The 23474-nt window shown below is 47.0% G+C and overlaps 1 protein-coding gene across 3 annotated transcripts in view; it reads left to right on the forward strand.

The window, feature by feature from the left end:
- The window catches only part of TMF1 (TATA element modulatory factor 1), a 44369-nt gene continuing 20895 nt past the window's right edge, over nt 1-23474 (forward strand). For 2 of the 3 annotated variants that reach the window (XM_001510284.6, XM_007655460.4), the window contains exons 1-5: nt 1-347; nt 13693-14918; nt 18110-18213; nt 19569-19695; nt 22211-22316. In XM_001510284.6, coding sequence (XP_001510334.1) covers nt 206-347; nt 13693-14918; nt 18110-18213; nt 19569-19695; nt 22211-22316 — 1705 coding nt within the window. In that variant the 5' untranslated portion in view covers nt 1-205. The remainder of the gene's footprint in view (nt 348-13692; nt 14919-18109; nt 18214-19568; nt 19696-22210; nt 22317-23474) is intronic. The other variant, XM_007655461.4, reaches the window with a different exon arrangement.

Consider the following 23474-nt stretch of genomic DNA (forward strand, 5'->3'; position numbering starts at 1 on the left):
CAAGCGGAAAGGGGGGCGGCCGTTGGGTGCAGGCCGGCCGTTCGGGGGGCCGGTTGCGAGGGTTCCCGCCATGGCCGCCCGCTGAAGGGCCTCGCCGAGCTTGGCACCTTTCTTCCGCGGGGAGAGAAAGGCGTTGCCAACTTGCCGTCTGGCCCCTGGGGCCCCGAGCCGGCTTTAGGAGCGGGGAAAAGGAAGAGCCGAGGCAATGAGCTGGTTCAACGCGTCCCAGCTGTCCAGTTTCGCCAAGCAGGCCCTGACCCAGGCCCAGAAGTCCATCGATCGGGTCCTCGACATCCAGGAAGAAGAGCCGACCGCTTGGGCCGAGACCATCCCCTACGGAGAACAAGGTAAAGGGCGAAGGGGGCGGGACTCGGGGGTCTCCACCCATCGGAGTTCGCCCACTCGCCTTAATAATAGCGATGAGGGTGCTTGTTAAGCGCGAGCTGTGGGCCGAGCGCTGTGCCTTATTCATCGTAATGGTATTTGTTGTGTGCCAAGCACTGTTCTAAGCGCTGGAGCCCTATTAGGACTTCGCCGCCACCGAGTTTTCCTTCTTTCAGAGGGCGGACCCAAGCGGGTGTCGTGGATGAAGGAACTTTCCAGCCTTCCTTACGGAGGGCGATATTTAGGTGTTCCAAAGCAGCGAGTCAAAATCCAGGTTGTTCCTACTTTTGCTTTGCTTTGCTTTGGCCGCTGGCCTGGAACGCCCTCCAATCCGACAGAGGTTCACCCCCTCCCAACACAAACACACACACACACTCCTAAGCCAATGAAGCAGCATAACTTTTAATGGAAAGAGCTCGGGCTTGGGACTCAGGGGTCGTGGGTTCTAGTCCCGGCTCCGCCACTTGTCAGTTGTGTGACTCTGAGCAACTCACTTCACTTCTCTGTGCTTCAGTGACCGCCTCTGTAAAATTAATTCATTCAGTAGTATTTATTGAGCGCTTACTATGTGCAGAGCACTTTACTAAGCGCTTGGAATGTATAATTAGGCAACAATGGGGTTAAGACTGTGAGCCCCACTTGGGACGTTCTGATTACCTTGTATCCACCCCAGCTCTTGGAACAGGACTTGATGCCTAGTAAGCGCTTAACAAATATCATCATTATTATTAAGCCCTCCTTTTCTTTCTTCCCACTCCCTCCTGCATCGCCCTGACTTGCCCCCTTTATTCACCGCCCCCAGCCCCTCCATACATGTCCGTAGTTTATTTACTTACATTAATGTCTGTCTCTCCCTCTAGACTATGACCTCGTTGTGGACAGGGAAAGTGTCTACCAACTCTCTTATTGGTATTCAATCGTATTTCTCGAGTGCATACTGTGTGCAAAGCACTGTACTAAGCGCTTGGGAGAGTACAATACAATAAACAGACACATTCCCTGCCCACAACGAGCTTACAGTTTGGAGGGAGGAGCGCTTAGTACAGTGCTCTGCACACAGTAAGCACTCAATAAATACGATTGAATAAACTTGGCAATCCCTAGCTAGTGAGAAGCGGCATGGCCTAGTGGACAGAGCACGGGCCTGGGAGTTGGAAGGACCTGGGTTCCAGTCCCAGCACTGCCACCCGTCCACTGTGCGTCCGCGAGCAAACCGCCTCACTTCCCTAGGCCCCTGTCCCCTCATCTGCAAAATGGGTATCCAGGCTGTGAGCCCCCATGTGGGACAACGACTGTGCCCAACCTGAATATCTTGTATCTACTCCAGCACCTAGAACAGTGGCTGGCACAAAGCACTCTCCCAAGCACCTAGTACAGTGCTGTGCACATGGTGAGTGCTCAATAAATACGACTGATTGGTTGAATGATCAGTAGTGTTTATAGATCAGAGCACTGCGCCGAGGACTTGGGAAAGAACAGAGAGTAGACACGATCCCTGCCTGCAGTGAGTTTACAATCTACTGGGAGACAGATGCTGAAAGAAATTACAGCTAGGAGGAAGTAATAGAATATAAAAACAACGTGTATATATAAGTAGTGGGAGGGAGAGGGAAGGACCAAGTGCTCAGATGGCACGGAAGTGCTGAAGTAGTAGTGGTGGGCGATTACAAATTTAATCACAGAAGTCTGCCAGGAGGAGATGTGTTTTTATTGTATTTATTTTTAGAAGGGCTTTCAAGATAGGGAAAGCAGTGGTCTGTCACAGCTGAAGGCAGTAGGAGTTTCAGGAAAAGGAGGGAGGGCATGAGCAACAAAGGTTAGCAGTCCTTACTTATGGTACTTGTTAAGTGCTTACTATGGTGCCTGGCACTATTAGGAGCTGGTGTAGAAACAAGATAATCAGGTGGTACTCACTGCCCAAGTATGAGGAAGAACAGGTATTGAATCCCCATTTTACAGAGAAGTTAACTGACAAGCCCAAGGTTACCAGCAGTAAGTGGCAGAGCCAGGATTAGAACTCAGGCCCTCTGTCATTCAATCAGTCATATTTACTGAAAGCTTACCGGGTGCAGAGGACCATACTAAGTGCCTGAAAGAGTACAGTACATCAGGGTTGGTAGACACGTTTCCTGCTCACAACGAGTTCACAATCTGGAGGAGGGAACAGAGGACCGTCCGGACCCGCGCCCGCCTCAGCCTTTCACAACCTGGATCTCCGCACCCCCGCTCGGGAACTCCGACACTACGGATCTTCGCCCCCACAGACCCCCAGCCACCAGCTTCCAGTCCACCCCCCCCCCCCCGCTCGGGCCCGGGGACATTGCGCTCCCCTTCTCGGCCCCAAGGACATTGTGTCCTCGGGGGACATTGTGTCCCCCTGCTCGGGCCCGGGGACATTGTGCTCCACAACCGCTCCCCCACTCCGCCCGAGGCGGCCATTTTAGGAAGCCCCCACTCTGCCTGAGGCGGCCATTTTGGGAAGGCCTCACTCCCTCTTCCCTCTTGAGGTGATTCATCCCTCCCGCCCCCGCCCCGGGCGACGACGTCCTTGTTCTCACCATGTTACCTTACCTTAGCCGCCGCCTATGGCCGCCACCCACCCCGGACAACCTCAGGGCCCCCCCGCCGCCACAGGGTTATCTGGTCATGAGCTCTGGGACTCTCTTGGCCGCTGGCCGCTTGACTTTGAGTCTGATCGGGTAGGGTCGGCTCGTCCCCCGACCCTGGTCATCGCCTGCTTATTAACACTATTGTAGTGTGCCTTACTGTAGCATGTTGCTATATTTGCGATCTCGCTTTTTATTGTTTATTGTCGTCAGATTTTGAATTTGATCAGGTCGCCCCTTAATCGAGTCTACCCCCGACCCTGGTCATCACCCCTTTTATTAACACGACGATATTGTATCATACTGTATCATGTTGCTATATTAGCACCACTGTACTGTATCATATTGTATCATGTTGCTATATTACCGATTTCGTTTATTACTGTTTATTGTCAGTGCTGCCACCCACCTCTCTGGCCTCGCCATGTCCCTCCTCCCCCCCTCCCCCCTCCCGCCCCTTCCTATCCTCCCCTTCCCCTTCCCCTTCCCCTCTCTCGCTCAGCTCTTTCCCGCTCTCTCCTCTGTCTCCTCCCCCCCTCCTCTCTCCCGCCCTAGAACCCCACTTTACCAGCGCTACCCCTCTTCCCCCTCCCCCTACTCTTCCCCCCACCTAACCCCCTCTTCACCCCCTCCCCCCTTCTCTCTTCCCCACCCACGCCCCATCCCAGTCCTCTTGTCCCACCGCCACCCCTCATCCCCCTCTCCTCGTCCAGGGCCCCGCCACCTCCTTCCCATCCAAACCCTCCCCTCCCCCCGCCCCTCCCCCCCTCCTCCCCTTGCACCCACAGCTACTTTCAAGTGTGGCCTCTGGAACCCCCGCTCTGTTACAGGCAAGCTACCTTTCATCCATGACCTTTTCCTCTCCCGCTCTCTCCTCCTCCTCGCCCTTTCGGAAACGTGGCTCTCTCCCGAAGACACGGTCTCCGCCGCCGCTCTCTCCAGCGGAGGCCTCTCCTTCTCCCACTCCCCCAGACTCACCGGTAAGGGAGGAGGCGTCGGCTTCCTCCTCTCGCCCCGATGCCGCTTCCGCACTATCCCTCCTCCCCCCTCCCTCTCCTTCCCCTCCTTCGAAGCCCATATCGTTCGCCTCTACCACCCACTCCAGTTACTTGTCGCCGTCATCTACCGCCCTCCTGGTCCCACCTCCGACTTCTTCAACCACCTTGACCCCTTTCTCACCTTCCTTCTCTCCTTCTCTCTGCCCACTCTGATCCTTGGAGACTTCAACATCCATACGGATGTACCCGACGACTCCTCTGCCGCCCGCCTGCTATCCCTCCTCGACTCTGCCGACCTCCTCCTCCACCATACCGCGCCCACTCACCGACTCGGTCACACCCTCGATCTTGTCATCTCCTACCGCTGCACTATCTCCTCACTCACCAACTCTGAAATCCCTCTCTCGGACCATAACCTTCTCACCTGCCTCATCTCTCACACTCCCTCCCCCTGCAAATCTTCGCTACTGCCCCACAGAGACCTCCGCTCTCTCGATCCCATCCGTCTTTCCAATAGCATCTCGCCTCACCTTGCCGCCCTGTCCTCTCTTCCCACTCTCGACGATCAGGTCTCCGCTCTCAACTCCACCCTCACTACTCATCTCGACTCTCTCGCCCCCCTTTCCCTCCGCCGCTCTCGCGCCACTAACCCACAGCCCTGGATCACCTCCTCCGTCCGCCTCCTACGCTCCTATGCTCGAGCTGCTGAGCGCCGCTGGCGAAAGTCCAAGCACCAAGCCGACCTCACACACTTCAAATTTATCCTTTCCTGCCTTAACTCTGCCCTCTCCTCCGCCAGGCAAAGCTTCTTCTCCTCCCTCATCGACACCCATGCCCGTCACCCCCGCCGATTGTTCCGGACCTTTAACTCTCTCCTTAGGCCCCCTGTTCCTCCCCCTCCCCCATCTCTCACCCCTAATGATCTGGCCACCTATTTCCTCACGAAAATCAACACGATCAGGTCTGAGCTCCCCAAAGTCACCCCTCCGCCTCTCCCCTCCCCCCCACCAACCCCCTCCCCTACTTTCCCATCCTTCCCTGCAGTATCCTCAGAGGAGATCTCCTCCCTCCTCGCAAGTGCCACCCCCTCCACCTGCGCCTCGGACCCCATTCCCTCTCACCTTCTTAAAACCATCGCCCCTGCCCTCCTCCCTTCCTTAACTTCTATTTTTAACCACTCAATCTCCAAGGGCTCCTTCCCCTCTGCCTTCAAACACGCCCACGTCTCCCCCATCCTAAAAAAAACCCGCTCTTGACCCCACTTCCCCCTCCAGTTATCGTCCTATCTCCCTACTACCCTTCCTTTCCAAAATCTTAGAACGAGTCGTCTACAATCGATGCCTAGAATTCCTTAACTCCCATTCTCTCCTAGACCCCCTCCAATCTGGCTTCCGTCCCCTCCACTCTACCGAGACTGCTCTCTCTAAGGTCACCCATGACCTCCTTCTTGCCAAATCCAATGGCTCCTACTCCATTCTGATCCTCCTTGACCTCTCTGCTGCCTTTGACACTGTCGACCATCCCCTCCTCCTCCGTACCTTATCTCACCTTGGCTTCACGGACTCTGTCCTCTCCTGGTTCTCCTCTTACCTCTCTGGCCGATCATTCTCGGTCTCCTACGCTGGAGCCTCCTCCCCCTCCCATCCTTTAACTGTTGGAGTTCCTCAAGGGTCAGTTCTTGGCCCTCTTCTGTTCTCCATTTACACTCACTCCCTCGGTGAACTCATCCGCTCTCACGGCTTTGACTACCATCTCTACGCAGATGACACGCAGATCTACATCTCCGCCCCTGTCCTCTCCCCCTCCCTTCAGGCTCGAATCTCCTCCTGCCTCCAGGATGTCTCCACCTGGATGTTGGCCCGCCACCTAAAACTCAACATGAGCAAGACTGAGCTCCTCATCTTCCCTCCCAAGCCCGGTCCGCTCCCAGACTTCTCCATCACCGTGGATGGCACGACCATCCTTCCCGTCCCGCAGGCCCGCAATCTCGGTGTCATCCTTGACTCGTCCCTCTCGTTCACCCCACACATCCTATCCGTTACCAAGACCTGCCGGTTTCACCTCTACAATATCGCCAAGATCCGCCCTTTCCTCTCCACCCAAACGGCTACCTTACTATTACGGGCTCTCGTTATATCCCGGCTAGACTACTGTGTCAGCCTTCTCTCTGACCTCCCTTCCTCCTCTCTCGCCCCGCTCCGGTCTATTCTTCACTCCGCTGCCCGGCTCATCTTCCTGCAGAAACGATCTGGGCATGTCACTCCCCTTCTTAAACAACTCCAGTGGTTGCCTGTCGACCTCCGCTCCAGGCAAAAACTCCTCACTCTAGGCTTCGGGGCTCTCCATCACCTTGCCCCTTCCTACCTCTCCTCCCTTCTCTCTTTCTACCGCCCACCCTGCACTCTCCGCTCCTCTGCCGCCCACCTCCTCGCCGTCCCTCGGTCTCGCCTATCCCGCCGTCGACCCCTTGGTCACGTCCTCCCGCGGTCCTGGAACGCCCTCCCTCCTCACCTCCGCCAAACTGATTCTCTTTCCCTCTTCAAAACCTTACTTAGAAATCACCTCCTCCAAGAGGCCTTCCCAGACTGAGCTCCTCTTCCCCCTCTGCTCCCTCTGCCATCCCCCCTTTACCTCTCCGCAGCTAAAGCCTCATTTTCCCCTTTTCCCTCTGCTCCTCCACCTCTCCCTTCCCATCCCCACAGCACTGTACCCGTCCGCTCAACTGTATATATTTTCGTTACCCTATTTATTTTGTTAATGAATTGTACATCGCCTTGATTCTATTTAGTTGCCATTTTTTTTACGAGATGTTCTTCCCCTTGATGCTGTTTAGTGCCATTGTTCTTGTCTGTCCGTCTCCCCCGATTAGACTGTAAGCCCGTCAAACGGCAGGGACTGTCTCTATCTGTTGCCGACTTGTTCATCCCAAGCGCTTAGTACAGTGCTCTGCACATAGTAAGCGCTCAATAAATACTATTGAATACATTAATATAAATGGACCACTAGACCGTGCTGCTTTCCAAGGAGCAGAGGAATAAAGACAAGAAGCGTGTTTTACACCTAGTATGGCAACCTTCAATTCTGGCACCACGTGGCAACTGGAAAACTCCCGGCACTGGCGAACTCATAAAGCATTTCCTTGATCATTTTCTTCTATTTAACCTGCCCGACCTGGAGTCTCTCTCCCGTTTCCTGGAGCCACGCCTCCCCTGGACACTTTCACACCTCCAGCCAGGTTTCCTATCAAGAAGTGGCAGAGCCTGATTAGTATCAGTTTATTTTCAGAAGCCCACCATATTCCTCAGTGGGGCAATTTTTGGCCTGATTTTTGCACTGTTAGTGCTTTGGATAGATTTCAAATAATGGCTTTGGACGGTGCATTCCTTTAGCCTTTGGAAACTTTGAGGGCAGGGATCACATCGACTAGTGAGTAGAACTAAAAACAAAATTGTGTTTGGCTAATATAATATACAGGAATGAGAGCCGATATATTGGAGAGATTTCCTTTCACCGGGGTATAGAGGGTAGAGTCTTGGGCCATGCGGAAAACCAAGCCCAAAACTAGCCCGCCAGAGGATTTAGCCATTAAGTGTAGCTCAGTCCCTTGAATCACAGAAAACTGAGCAAACTGTTAATAGTAACCCAACCTGAAGCAACCTTCAGATTCCAAGGGACTTTCCGGAACATGTCCCAGAGCCCTTGTAAATAATGCATTGTAGTGACACATACATCCCCCCACCCTCCCAGCACCCAAGAAAGACCACAATTCTGAATTACAGATGCACCTATGGAACATTGACTGTTTTACAAATTGCTGTGTTTGATGCTAGTTCTCAGATGCAAATTATCGTCAGCCCCATTTTGCCATAAAGCTCAATCGTTTATTCAGTGCCGTAGTTATCATTGGCAAGCCTAAGGCACCTTATAAATGATTGAGCTTTTAGCACCTGTGTAAACGCAGCTGTAAAATCCCAGATATCCAAAAGATGAGGATTTTGTTCTTGAATGCTCTGTTAGCTGTTTCATATCTTCTCCCCAGGTCCTAGCTCAAAAGGGTTCTCCTCTGATGCCATAGGGGAAAGCATGTTGTGGGCAGGAAGCTTGTCTACCAACTTTGTGGTATTGTACTCTCCCAAGCACTTAGTACAGTGCTGTGCACAGAGTAAGCACTCAGTCAATACGATTGATTTGAAAAAGGTACAGCAAATAGGTTAACTCAAGAGGAATAAACAGTACAAGATGAGATAAGGAGGGAGAGAGCTTATAACGTCACGGTCAGGAGTCAGGAGTTTCTGTGTGATGCGGAGAGGGATGAGTAACCATTGGAGGTTTTTGAGGAGTCGGGAGACGTGAGCAGAACGCCATTTTAGAATAATGATCTCTGCAGCAGAGCGCAGATTTTCCTAGAGGCAGGAAAATCAGTGAAGGTAACTGATGCGGTAGACAAGCCAGGCTATGACAAATGCGTACACCAGCATGCTGGCTGTTTGGATGGAAAGGAAGGGACAAATGAAGAAAGTGTTATGGAGATAGAACTGATGGGCTCTTGCCACAGACTGAATATGAGGGTTGAAATTTAATCAATCAGTGGTATTTGAGTGTTTACTCTGTGTAGAACACTGTACTAAGTTCTTGCGAGGACATGCAAGAGTTATTAGGCGTGTTTTATTAGGCATGTTTCTGGCCTATAGGGAGTTACAGTCTAGCTGGGGAGAAGGGCAGTGAAATTACAGATGGGGGAGAGGCAGAGTATAAGACTGTGTATTATAAGTAATATTGGTATTTGTTAAGCGCTTACTATGTGCCGAGCACTGTTCTAAGCGCTGGGGTAGACACAGGGGAATCTGGTTGTCCCACGTGGGGCTCACAGTCTTAATCCCCATTTTACAGATGAGGGAACTGAGGCACCGAGAAGTGAAGTGACTTGCCCAAAGTCACACAGCTGACAAGTGGCCGAGCTGGGATTTGAACCCGTGACCTCTGACTCCAAAGCCCGTGCTCTTTCCACTGAGCCACGCTGCTTCTCAAGTGTAGGACTAGGGGTTGGGGTGTGTATCAAAGTGCTTAAGGGTGGGAAAGAATCAAAGTGTTTTAGGGATACAACTGAAATACCTAGGCCGTGCAGAAGGGAGAGCAAATAGGCAGGGGAAGACCTCTTAGAGGAGAGATGATTCTTGCAGGGCTTTAAGATGGTGAGTGTGTGTCTATGTGGGGGGAGCGCAGTTGGGGATGAAGTGGGAGGGAGTTCAAGGCCAGAGGGAGAACGTGAGTAAGGGGTCAAAAGTGAGGCAAATGAGATTGAGATAAAGTGAGGGGGTTGGCATGAGAGGAGAGAAATGTGCGGGCTGCATTGTAGTAGATCAGTAAGGATATGGTAAGGTGGGGATAGATGATTGCATGCCTTAGAGTTGATGGTAAGGAGTTTCCATTTGAGCAGAGGTAAATGGCCAGCCACTGGAGGCTTTTGAAGAAATTTTTTATTTTTTTTTTAAGAAAAATGATCCAAGGGGTAGAGTTGAAGTATGTTGGTATTTTGTTAAGCGCTTACTATGTGCCGAGCACTGTTCTAAGCGTGGAATGAGTACAGACGGGGGAGGGGGAGGGGGAAGGAGTGGAGGCGGGTCAGTGAGATGACTGCTGCAGTAGTTGAGGTGGGTTATAGTAAGCACTTGGTCAGCATGGTAGCAGTTTGGCTGGAGGGGAAGTGGTGGATTCTAGAGATGTTGTAAAGGTAGAGCTGGAGTCAAGGGTAATTGCTTGAAAGAGGGGAGAATGATGATGATAGCTTCCCCATAAAATTGCCAGCAATCAGTCAAGCTGTGATATTTATTTAACACTGTGGATAAAACAGTGCACTGAGTGCTTGGGAAAGTACAACAGAGTTAATAGTAATTGTGGTATTTAAGCACTTACTATGTGCCAGGCACTGTACTAAGCGCTGGGGTGAATACAAGCAAGTCAGGTTGGACACGGTCCCTGTCACCTGTCCCTGTCCTAAGCAGGATGGCTTAGTGGAAAGAGCCCAGGCTTGGAAGTCAGAGGTCATGTGTTTGAATCGTGGCTCCACCACTTATAAACTGTGTGACTTTGGGCAAGCCACTTAACTTCTCTAGAGAAGCAGCGTGGCTCACTGGAAAGAGCACGGGCTTTGGAGTGAGAGGTCATGGGTTTGAACCCCGGATCTGCCACTTGCCAGCTGTGTGACTTTGGGCAAGTCACTTAACTTCTCGGTGCCTCAGTTCCCTCATCTGTAAAATGGGGATTAAGACTGTGAGCCCCACGTGGGACAACCTGATTTCCCTGTGTCTACCCCAGCGCTTAGAACAGTGCTTGGCACATAGTAAGCGCTTAACAAATACCAACATTATTCTCTGTGCCTGTTACCTCATCTGTAAAATGGGGATGAAGACTGTAAACCCCACATGGGACAACCTGATTACCTTGTATCTACCCCAGTGCTTAGGACAGTGCTTGGCACATAGTAAGCACTTAACAAATACCATCATCATCACAGCTTTAATCCCCATTTTACAGATGAGGGAATTGAGGCACAGAGAAGTGAAGTGACTTGCTAAAGATTACAAAGCAGACAAGTGGTGCAACCGGGATTAGAACCCAAGTCCTTCTGACTTCCAGGCCCATTCTCTATCCACTATGCCATGCTGCTTCCCAGAGTTGTATTCTAACAAGCTCCTCTCTAGAACGAGTCATCTACACTCGCTGCCTAGAAATCCCTAACTCCAATTCTTTCCTGGACCCCCTCCAATCTGGCTTCCGTCCCCTCCTCTCTACCGAGACTGCTCTCTCAAAGTTCACCCATGACCTTCTTCTTGCCAAATCCAATGGCTCCTACTCTATCCTAATCCTCCTTGACCTCTCAGCTGCCTTTGACACTGTAGACCATCCCCTTCTCCTCCACACCTTATCTCACCTTGGCTTCATGGACTCAGTCCTCTCCTGGTTCTCCTCTTATCTCTCTGGCTGTTAATGTTCATTCTCGGTCTCCTTCGCAGGCTCCTCCTCCCCCTCCCATCCTCTAACTGTAGGAGTTCCTCAAGGGTCAGTTCTTGGCCCTCTTCTGTTTTCCATCTACACTCACTCCCTTGGTGAACTCATCCGCTCTCACGGCTTCACCTATCATCTCTGTGCAGATGACACACAGATCTACATCTCTGCCCCTGTCCTCTCCCCCTCCCTTCAGGCTCGTGTCTCCTTCTGCCTCCAGGACATCTCTACCTGGATGTCTGCCCGCCATCTAAAACTCAACAAGTCCAAAACTGAGCTCCTTATCTTCCCTCCAAAACCCTGTCCTCTTCCTGACTTCCTTATCACTGTGGATGGTACGACCATCCTTCCCGTCTCTCAAGCCCGCAACCTCGGTGTCATCTTTGACTCGGCTCTCTCATTCATCCCACGCATCCAGTCCGTCACCGAGACCTGCCGGTCTCACCTTTATAATATCGCCAAGACCCGCCCTTTTCTTTCCACCCAAACGGCTATTTTACTGCTACAGGCTCTCGTAATATCCCGGCTAGACTACTGTGTCAGCCTTCTCTCTGATCTCCCTTCCTCCTCTCTCTCCCCGCTCCAGTCTATTCTTCATTCCACTGCCTGGCTCATCTTCCTGCAGAAACGCTCTGGGCATGTCACTCCCCTTCTTAAAAACCTCCAGTGGTTGCCTATCAACCTCCGCACGAAACTAGGCTTCAAGGCTCTCCAACACCTTGCTCCCTCCTACCTCTCCTCCCTTCTGTCTTTCTCCTGCCCACCCCGTAGGCTCCGCTCTTCTGCCGCCCACCTCTTCACCGTCCCCCGTTCTCGCCTATTCCGCTCTCGACCCCTGGGCCACGTCCAGGGGCCCTACTTAGAGCTCACCTCCTCCAAGAGGCCTTCCCAGACTGAGCTTCCCCTTTTCCCTCTGCTTCCTCTGCTGCCCCTCTGCTCCCCCTTCACCTCCCCTCAGCTAAGCCCCCTTTTCCCCCCTCTTTCCCTCTGCTCCTCCCCCCTCCCTTCCCCTCAGCACTGTGCTCGTCCGCTCAATTGTATATATTTTTATTTCCCTATTTATTTTGTTAATGAGATGTACATCCCCTTGATTCTATTTATTGCTATTGTTTTAATGAGATGTTCAACCCCTTGATTCTATTTATTGCTATTGTTTTTGTCTGTCTCCCCCGATTAGACTGTAAGCCCATCAGTGGGCAGGGACTGTATCTGTTGCCGATTTGTACATTCCAAGTGCTTAGTACAGTGCTCTGTGCATAGTAAGCACTCAATAAATACTATTGAATGAATGAATGAATAAATACTATTGAATGAATGAATGAATCCTCCTCCCTCCAGCTTAGACTGTGGGCCCCTTGTGGATTGAGAATTGTGTCTAACCAGATAAACTTTTGTCTATCCCAGTGTTTAGAACAGTGCTTGACACATAATAATCATGGTATTTAAGTGCTTACTATGTGTCAAGCACTGTTCTTAGCACTGAACATAGTAAGTGCATAACCAATACCATAAAAAAAAGATGCATAAGTGGTAGAGAGGACTGAGAGGTTTAAGTGCCGGGAATTAACCAGGTTGGGAGTGGTTTAGGGAGAAGCTGGTCAAGAGACCAGTTATATAAGATGTGATGAGTTGGTGGAGAGCCTTGAAGCCAAATGCTTAGTACAGTGCATTGCACCCAATGGGTGCTCAGTACATTCTCTTTCTATGACTATTACTACTACTAGATGGAGGAGAAGATTTGAAAGGGAAGATAAATACATTTTTGGACGTACTGAGCTTGAGGTGCTGGCAGGACATCCATGTACAGATGTCCTGGAGGTGGAAGAAAGTATTTTTTCACTTCTGTTTCTTTTTGCGTTTTACCCACTGACCTCCACCCCCACACACCATATCTTTCATCACCTTAGGTCTAAGGACAGAATTTTTTTTTTAAAGATTAAGAAAGTTTATCTAGATAACAGTGAAATTTTACTCCATGACCTAGCAAGATAATTACAATTTCTTTTTTTTTAGTCTGGATCTCAATATATGAAATGTTTCACTTCATTATCGCCACCCCTAAACTTCAGATTGTCAACAACAAATATTTGTGTGCCTACTATGTTTAGAGCTATACTGATGGAATTTTATTCCATGACCTCGCCACATAATTAGTTTCCTTTTTTGTATTATCAAGGGTCTCAACAGATTAAACTTTAGGTTTACCACTTTTTCTTTATTACCACTGGGGAGATAAATAAGCAGGTGCATAACCTTCTACTGTCTCTGGAGAAAATCAGCTATGAAATGAGCACACATAAGTGATCACTGTTTCCATAATTCTTAGCTTTATTCAGTCTGGGGAAATATATTTGCTGCTGTTACATCTTGAATCTAACTTTTGAGTGTAGTTAGTCACAATTTTATGTGTTGGAGTGCAGAGGGATGTCAAGACCCTTTTTACTCACACTTTCTTTGGTCAGCTCTAAATATTCAGACCAATTTCATTAAACCACAGCAGTGAATATTTATGATAGGAATCTCTAGGCTTAGGCTGCCCTGGCATGCTACTTTGAAGGAGTAAAACTTAGATCTCTATTTCAATCAATCGATAGTATATATTGGTTGCCACTGTGCTTATAAACATTCACGATATGATCTTTCTCACCTCACTAACTGATTGATCCAATTTAACTTTCTCTCTCTGTTTTCCATACAAGAAAAAAGTTTCCCCACAAGCAGAGGATGGGATACTTCAGCCTGGGGGTTAAATTCAAATCCAGAACCTCAGAGTCAGCCAGTAGCATCTCCTAAAGCAATTACAAAGCCTGTTCGAAGGATTTTATTAGATGAATCTGAAAACTTCTTCAGTGCCTTTCTTTCTCCAGCGGATGTCCAGCAGAGTTCTGTGGTTTCCAAACCACCAACCAAATCACAACGACCTAAAGAAGAAGTGAAAAGCAATTTACATGAATCTCCACACTCCGTTCAGCCAGAAACATGTGAAACGACAGTCACAGCAGTGAAGGATTCTTCCCTCCAAGAATCAGGAGAGGTAAAAAAATCTGCTGTGCCCCTGAAGAAACTAGAAGAGGCTATTCCAAGACTTAAAACTGAGATGGTGCTTGAAGAAAACATAAGTGAAGGAGCTGATATCAAGGTATCAAGTCTAACTCTAGAAGTCCCAGAAGGAGTTGTTGGTGTGAAATCTAGTGGAAAAAGAGGGTTAGGAAGTCCTACAGAGTCACTGATGCCAGAGTCAAAGAACGTAGGAGTGGAAGGCAAGGAGCAAAAACCCGAAGATAGACAGAGCAATACACCTTCTCCTCCTATCAGCACTTTCTCCTCAGGTACTTCCACTACCAGTGATATCGAAGTTTTGGATCATGAGAGTGTAATAAGCGAGAGCTCAGCAAGTTCAAGACAGGAAGCTGCCGATTCGAAATCAAGCCTTCACCTGATGCAGACGTCCTTTCAGCTTTTGTCCGCATCTGCCTGTCCTGAATATAATCGTTTGGATGATTTCCAGAAACTCACAGAGAGCTGCTGTTCCTCCGATGCTTTTGAAAGAATAGACTCATTTAGTGTGCAGTCATTAGACAGTCGAAGTGTCAGCGAAATTAATTCGGATGATGAAATGTCAGGGAAGGGCTATGCTTTAGTGCCTATTCCGGTCAGCTCTTCAACACCCAGGACCGAGACGGCCGAGTCCATGGGCCGAAAATCTGAGGCAGAAGTAAGCGAAACATTGATTATTCCTCCTGAAGAAGCAGAAATGGAAGAAAGTGGGCGAAGTGCAACTCCGGTCAACAGTGAGCAGCCCGATGTCTTGGTTGTCACCCCACCGATCAATGAAGACTCTGCTGTTGTGGAGGAAGACCCGGTACCCTGCCGAGATGATGAGAGTCAGCCCGAAGTTCTCTTTGAAAAGGAAGACCTTTGCAAGGTAAATAGCACATCAACTCTGTTTTATAAAAGACTGTCTCTTGTCCATTCCTTCTAATAATAACAATTATGGTATTAGGCACTTACTGTGTGCGAGGCACTGTACTGAGCACTGAGGTGGATGCAAGCAGATCGGATTGGACACAGTCCATGTCCCATGTGGGGCTCACAGTCTCAAATCCCCATTTTACCGATGGGGTTACTGAGGCACAGAGAAGTGAAATGACTCACCCAAGGTCACACAGCAGATGGGTGGCAGAGCCGGGATAGTAAATCCTTACACTTCTTCCGTGTGCCAGAAGTCTCTCTCCCAACCAGTGCCACTGAGACATTTTGCCTTTTCAATGTTGTGTTGAGTCTTGGACTTAAAAGCTGCAGTTCATTAAATTGTTTAATAAATATTTCATGGCCATGGTGTTTGGTAGATTTTTCAGTGTTCCACAGTGAGAACAGGAGCATAAACATAGTCAACGCAGTGGTTTTCTTCACTGGACCCCCTTTTAGTAGGTAATGAAAATGGAATACTAGTAGAATTGCCCAATTATCTTCCCTGCTGCGTTTTTTCCTCCTCTTAACAGCTCCATGAGGTTGTATTGCACCAGGCTCCCTCGAGCCTTGGGCATCAAGCCTTGCTCCCTGCCCTGTTTCCCTTGCCCCAGCCAAACTGTGATTTTCCTGTGCAGCTGGGCTCTTCACTGCCCAAAGGCAGCAGGCTTCTATGAGCTAGGCAGAGGGGTGAATTGCAGACTGGGTGACCATCTGTTCCAAGCCTGTTCACGGAGGCAGGGGTGAAGGCAGCTACAGCCCCTGCACACTGCCTCTTCTCCAGGCTAGCCCCTGCTTTCCTGTGGCCTCCATCCCTTCTCCCTTCCTGTGGGAACTGCAAAAGGCTACAGGGATACCAGGTTTCCTGTGTATGCCCCAGCTCACCTACACAGTTTCTGCCCAGGTACTAAATGCTAGTAACAGAACCTAACTCGAGTTGTATTAGAGAAGCAGCGTGGCCTAGTGGAAAGAGCATGGGCCTGGGAGTCAGAGGACCTGGGTTCTAATGCCGGCTGCACCACACGTCAGCTCTGTGATCTTGGGCAAGCCACTTGACGTCTTTGGGCCTCAATTGTCTCATCTGTAAAAATGGGGATTAAATCCCACTCCCTTCTATCTAGACTGAGCCCCATGCAGGACAGGGACTGTGTCCAGACTGATAATCTTGTGCTTAGAACAGTACTGGGCACAGAGTAAGCACTTAACAAATACTAAAATTATGTATTATTTCTAAGGCATTTCTTTGATGCCACAGAAGAAAACACGGTAGTGTGAGAAGCATCAGAAAGGCACGCTGAACTTGTATACCATTACATGAACTGAGATGGCATACTTACCCAACCCTCAGACCAAAGATAGTAAGCAAAATACATATAATAAAATAAACTTTTTTTATGGTATTGCCCCATTTTTAAATTGCTGGTCGTTCAAGTGCTGAATGGCTCATTTCCTGACAGCACACCACTGCTTAGTGGTATCTTGTGGTCCAAAATTAGGCAATCGCTGTGAAACTTTGGGGCATTAGAATGAATACTTTTACCTAGGGGACTCGATGTGTGCTTTGCTAAGATTCATCAGTCGTCCTTAATCCAATTGAATTTTCTGGTTTTCAGAAACGTTGCCTCGCCAGTGAATCTTGGAACTGCACCAGTTTACAGGGTTTTATTGTCTTTCAGTGGAAGACAGTGTATTGTGGGGCTTGTAGTTATCCCACTAATACCAACAGAATGCTGAGCTTTGCCAGAGCTAAATATAGATTTAGGTAGAATGCTGAACTTCTTGCATATCTAGAATGCCCAGGAAGCAAAAAAGGGACTTGGCCTCTTTAAGAAGTTGACCATGTTACGCAGTGCTACCCCCAAGGTCTCAGGGAACTCATTCTTCATTCTAGGGTTACAGGCAGCCTTATAAAGGTGATTAAGTAGGGTGAACTCTGTTTATACTGCCTTCTGTCTCACCACAGATTAGATATACTCATGGTTAAAGAATGGTTCTTATTTTCTGAAATTGGGGAGCGGCCTAAGATTCTCTGGAGCCCCACCCTTGGATCATATATGGCGCCCAGGTTCTTCATCACTAGCTTAGAGAAAGGTGCTGCAAGTGATGGAAGGAGACACCTGGGTCCTACCTGGACCCTGCCTCAAAGTCAAAAACACAACCCATTTTCACACTTCATTGGATTTATACCGTGACTAAGGTATATATAGAGGATGGGTAGAGAAAAGCATTTGAATCCTGAAACTTACATTGTAACTAGTGTACTATATTTTAAATGGTTCACATTTTAAATAATTTCTAGGTTGAATCTTTTTTAGTTGAAAGACTACCTTAAATGCAATAAAAAAACTGCATGCGTACACATGTCGTGAATATATTGAATGAATGAATGAATCTAGTTTGAGAATTTGATCCTGTAATTTGAGCAATTGAATCATATCTTTGCCCTAGATGCTCCAATAATAACTGTAACTCTGCCCGGTTAACTGTCTAATTTCCCAAATTAGATCATTTTCAAGAATTTTCTTAACTGTTCCAGAACTTTATTAATTTAAGAAGATGAAGTGATCTCCAAGATCTCTCTAATGAAAATAAGGTTAAGGGTTTCAGGTTAGAACCAACTTTCAGTCGTGCATTTTACACAGTAATAGTTCAGAGCAACCAAGAAGTTCAGCAACAATGTTCTAGAGCTTCTTGACTTCCCTCCGGAGGTTACTTTGTTTTGCTTATTCAGGAGGTTGTAAAATTTTCTGCTTGTGTGATTTCTTATAAGCTGATGGAAGGGAATCCATCAGAGGTTATTAATAATTGTGGTATTAAGTGCTTACTATATACCAAGCACTGGGGTAGATACACAATAATTAGGTCCCACATGAGGCTCACAGTCTTCAGCAGGAGGGAGAACAGACATTGTATCCCCACTTTGCAGATGAGTGAGCTGAGGCACAGAGAAGTTAAAGTGAATTGCCCAGGGTCGCACAGCAGACAAGTGGTAGAGTGGAATTAGAACCCAGGTCCTCTGACTCCTAGGCCCATGCACTTTCTACTAGGCCTTGCTGCTTTTCCAATCATCTAGCAATATGTGAAAACAATGTGTAATCATTATTGTGTTAATGGTTTTTTTCACCCATTTTCTTTTTTTTTTTTTAGACAATTGATGTTTTGAATGAAAAATTGGAAAAAAGGGAAACACAGTTATTAGCTGTTAGTAAAGAGAAGGCGTTCCTGGAAGAGGCTTATGATAACCTGAAAGAGTAAGTACTCCAATATGAGGAAAATAATTGGCAGTTTCTTAAGATTTACTGAAGAATAATGTTTTAATAATATGATCATGATCAAAAATTAACATAGAATGCAGCTAAGATCCTCCCTTCGTGATTAACACTTATTGATGTTATTTCCATAAAATTTGGGCAGAGATTTGGTTGGAGAATTTTACTTATCCAAATTGCAATGTAGCATTGAAAGACGTTACTGAATTTATTAGCTGCTTAAAAATTATTTGCTAACATTTAGCATTGCCTTTATTTTTGAAAATCCTTTTCTTTAAAAACTGTTTGCCATGCTTACGTAAATTTAGTTAGAACTCGAGGGTATCTGAGCTGTGGAGATTATCTTTTTGTTATGGGCAGGGAATATTTCTGCTTATTCTGTTCTATTGTACTCTCCCAAGTGCTTAGTACAGTGGTCAATAAATATTAGTACAGTGGTCAATAAATACCATTGATTGATTTGGTTATTGAAAAAGATTTGTATTTTTGCTACCTTAGGTATCACTTTTAATTTGACTTGGTGGAGAATGGATGTGGGTTCTAGTTCTTCAATACAGCGATAACTTATTACTTTGAGGAATAATAGCTGTCATTTATGATGTAAGAATTATGAGTGTTCTGGGCTGCATAGTATATATTTTTTTTAAATCTTACACTTGATATTCTGTGACAAAAAGAGATAATTGGTCTGCAGATTAGCAGTTGAAAAGTTCTGGGATTGGAATTTATTTCAAAAAGTGATTGGAGAAATAATGCCATATTAAGCAGACATGTCATACTTTTGACTCATCATCAGGTTACTAGCCAAAACAGAATGCCCAGTTTTATCAGGGAAGCAGAAGAGGAAATAGAGTGAATGCTACCCTTCTTCTGCCTCTGACAGCAATCTGATTCCTCTTCTGGGCCAGAGAGGCTGCCCTTCATGCAGTTCTATGCCCTGGAAATCTGGGGGTTCAGTGTTAACCCACCCCCGCCCCCAAGCCCAGAACACAGACTGCCAGCAAGGTCAAGGGAGAGGCAGCCTGTGTTGTGTCCCTCTCTCTTGTTATGAGGGTCATTTGAGTGAGTACTCTATGTACTGTGAGGTGGGTACAAGGGGGTAGGGGGACGGAGGGAGCGGTCACATAAATTATAACTTTTTTTCCAAACTGAGTATCATCGATCCTATCACTTTCTACTTAAAGGCTTCTAAAATTTGCCCAAATTTTTCTTCGTCTTGTACTCTAAATAGGTGGTCATTCTTAGTGTGGTCTTATTGTTTCAGGATTCAGATAGCCATGTTCAGTTTTTAAATTGTAAAGCAATGGCATCATTCCCAAGTAATATTTTTAATTTAGTGAAATGTTTAGAGTGAAAGAAGAAAGCAGTAGTATTTCTTCATTGAAAGACGAGTTTACTCAGCGAATTGCAGAAGCCGAAAAGAAGGTTCAAGTAGCCTGCAAAGAGAGAGATGCAGCCAAAAAGGTAACTAATGTTTTATTGTGCCTTTTAAGATTTGGGGGAAATAGTCACTATTTTGTTTAGAAAATGGAGGAAACCTGATCTGAAAGGATGAATATCAAATACTTACCTTTCTTCCTCAATCTTGGGCTTTGCATGTTTTAAAAATACCTCTCTAATATTGACCACATTAGGTCAGCCTCTGCCAGATCAGTAAGTCAGATGTAAGTTAAGCACCTCTTCAGGCTCTCATGTCGTTAGATATAGATATGAGTAAAGATTGCTCCAGAGCACTAAATAATTGCCTTAATAATAATGATACCATTAAGTAAATAGTGTTGAAAGACCGACCCAACATAATTCCCAGATAGTATTATTATCTTGGACTTACCTACTGTATTCCTTCTAGAAAATTGAATCATCATTCATATATTTCAATCTCATTCATTCTCGTAAAAGAGAGGAACTGATTATTCTTATCTCCATTGAACAAGGGGAGAAATTGAAGTGCAGAAAATTTGCAGTGGGTCCAGGAACGTGGCATGAGCATCTCTCATCTCCTGGTCCTTTGCTCTTTTTTTTCCATTCAGCCGCCTCCTCACTCCAGAAGAAATTAGTGTGCTTCCCCAAATGTCTAACTGACATTCCAGGAATACACGATTTGTATTCCTATTGTATTTTTTTGAATGCCCATTTTATGCTTTTTTCTTAATTCTAAGGACTAAAGGAGCTTCTAAGTGATTGTGAAGTGACCAAAATTGAAAAGTACACATTTTTCAATGAAATAAATTATATTTTATTTTTTTTTACCATCTAAGAATCCATTGGTAGGTACTCACAAAATGAACTACTTCTCTTGAAATTTTATTTTAATCATTTTTGGCATGGGAGAGCTAAATCTTTTTTTGCTTGGCTGACCATGCATGCAATCTTCATTTGAATGAGAAAGATAAGTGCAAAAAATATGGTTATGAAAATAAGAGATGTGATAGAGAATAAGAACAACATGCATTTGCAAAAGTAGTTGGATGTAAGTTTAACAAAGATATGAATTAATGTTCATGTTCAGAATTTGTGTAACAGACATCCAGGTATAGCATTTTTTTGGAAGTTGCATTATACCATTTCTGCCGTGGGAGCTAACTTTTTATTTTGAACTGGGGGGTGAAGTATCAGAAGTGAGCATCAAGGGGTTGGGGTGTTAGAAGGTGGCTTTTCGAGAGGACTTGTTGGGGGAGAAGGGGATGAGTGGGAGAATACATAGGAGAGAGGAGGAGGATAGAGGGGGAGAGTATGGTAAAAGTTCTTCCTCTCCCTGATTTGGCCTCGGCTCTGTTGCTGTTTCTCTGTCCTTTTTTTATGGCATCTGTTAAGCACGAATTGTGTGTCAAGCATTCTTCTAAGTGGTGGAATCACTACAAGTTTATCATGTTAGACACAGTCCCTGTCCCCCTAGGTGGCTAGGTTGGAGGGAGGAGGACTTGCTTCCCATTTTCTGGATGTGGCATCTGAGGCCCAGAGAAGTGAAGTGACTTGCCCAAGGTCACACAGCAAGCATTTGGCAGAGCCCAGGGTCAGAATTCAGGTCCTCTGACTCCCAGGCCCATGCTCATTCCACTAGGCTACACTGCTTCCTCTTGTTCTCACTAAGTTCCAGGGCCAGGCCAGAGCTGTTCTTTTTCCAAGACCTTTTGGTCCACGAGGAGTAGCTGTCTGCTTACTTCACTCCAGGTCCGGTCAGGCAGTTTGGAGGATCTTTCAGACAAGGTCGGGGCAGGGTTGGGGCCATGAAACCCATGGGCAGCATAGTCGGTTTTGCCACTTCTTGACCCAGGGCCACCATCCTCTGCTACTGCTACCGCCTAAGTGGCTCCTGGGCAGTGGCTCCAGCCCAGCTCAGGCCAGCTGAACCACAGCCATTATTGCTTGTGTGGCGGCAAGCGGGGCCCCTAACCCTAACTCTGGGTCGGAAAACAGAGTGGGAACTGCATCCCCTCTGGTTTCTCCAGTTCTGGAGCCCTCTATGTCTCTTCCCCACTTGTCTCCAGGTGAACTGGGGGTTGAGGCGGGCAAGAAGAGTCTGAGGGCTCTGAGAATGAGGAGAAACTCTTGTCCAGCCCTGGAGCCCAGCAGGGGTCAGAGAAACCACAGCAGTGGTGATGGTGGTGGGGGAGGGAGCCAAGTGTGGAGCTCTATCGGCTCTGAGGGACAGGTAAATGACTGTCCTGCCCAAAACGCCATTGGCCGCGTTCGCCCGACTCCCCTCACCCCTTTGAGTACCCTTGATTTAAAGCTTACAAAGGCTTAGAAACTATTTCTTGAGGAGGTAATTTGGGGTGACGTATAAATCAATTTTCCTGGGATTAAGTCCTAGATATGACTTTTTTTTTAAAGGCAACTTTAAAGAAATTTAGAGAACCTCGGGGATTTGAAATTTTTGCTACCTAATTTTGCTTTGGAAAAACTTGATGTAGGCAGAAAATTGAAGAAAAATAATCCTTTGAAGTACACGAGTGATGCTGAATTATTTTACTTTTAGGAAGTGAAAACCATTAAAGAAGAACTAGCAATGAGATTAAATTGTAATGAAACAGCAGAACTTTTGAAGGAGAAAGATGAGCAAATACAAGGATTAATGGAGGAAGGTGAGTCCAGTAAAGTGTTCAATTGATGCTACAGCCTTACACCAAAAGAAAAAGGTCTTTGCTACCACCCGGCTCTCTACTACTTTCTCCAAATGTGGGAGTGGACTAAGGAGAAAGACAACTTGGAAAGCGAACGTGATAGGTGGAGGATTGGGGAAGGGAAGGGACTCTGCTTTTCAGTCGTAGGGGGCCGGTATAATATTAGAAAAGGGGGTTGGCCTGAGGAGACAGGCGGTCCCCAAATGTGAGAGGCACAAGCCAATCCCTAGTTGTAAACCTGAACTATTAGGTAGAGGGTGAAGACGTGTCAATAACGTGTGAGGCCCGGCTGCTGCTGCTTCCCTCTGTCCCCACTGTCTCTAACTTTGAAATGACAGGGTGATCACTAAAGGAGCAGCATGCACCATCTCAACTTTTAGAACGTTCAGATGGCGGTGGCTACTGTGACTGTTATGGCTATTTCTATCATTCATTCAGTCGTATTTATGGAACGCTTACTGTGTGCAAAGCACTATGCTAAGTGCTTGGGAGTCCAGTATAGCAATAAACAGACTCTTGTGACTGTTGTGGCTCTTGTGACTATGGCTTGTGTGACCATTGCCGCTCTTGTGACTTGCGGCTCTTGTGACTGTTGGACTCTTTGCAGTGAAAAACCTGAAACTGCTTCTTTAGCCATAATGTTCTGCTGCTCTGTTTATATTTTTATTATTGTCCTTGTATTTTTATATGCTATTTTTATTTATTTTTATTTTTCCTTACATGTCGGTTGCCACCCATCTCCCCCTTATTCCTAGATGCCCCATGTCGGACAGGGACTGTGTCCAACCCGTTATGCTTGTGTCCACCCTAGGGCTTAATACAGTGCTTGGCACATAGTAAGCACTTAAATATTACAGTTATTATTGTGAGCCCTTTGGGGACCTGAGACTTTCTCATTTTCATATCTGCATTTTTTTTTCTAGCACTTTGCAATCCTTGGCACCCAGTAGATGTTCTGTAATGCTATTGAATGAATGAATGAGAAAATGTCAGCATATTTATTTTAGGACACTTCTTTAATTATATTCAAATAATTTATTTTTTGAAAATTCAAGGTTTTTAAATGATTTCAGATAGTGAAAGAGGGAAGCAGCAGCATTGCCTAGTGGAAAGAGCATG

This window comes from Ornithorhynchus anatinus, chromosome X1 (assembly GCF_004115215.2).
Source record: "Ornithorhynchus anatinus isolate Pmale09 chromosome X1, mOrnAna1.pri.v4, whole genome shotgun sequence".
In the NCBI taxonomy this organism is placed as follows: Eukaryota; Metazoa; Chordata; class Mammalia; order Monotremata; family Ornithorhynchidae; genus Ornithorhynchus; species Ornithorhynchus anatinus.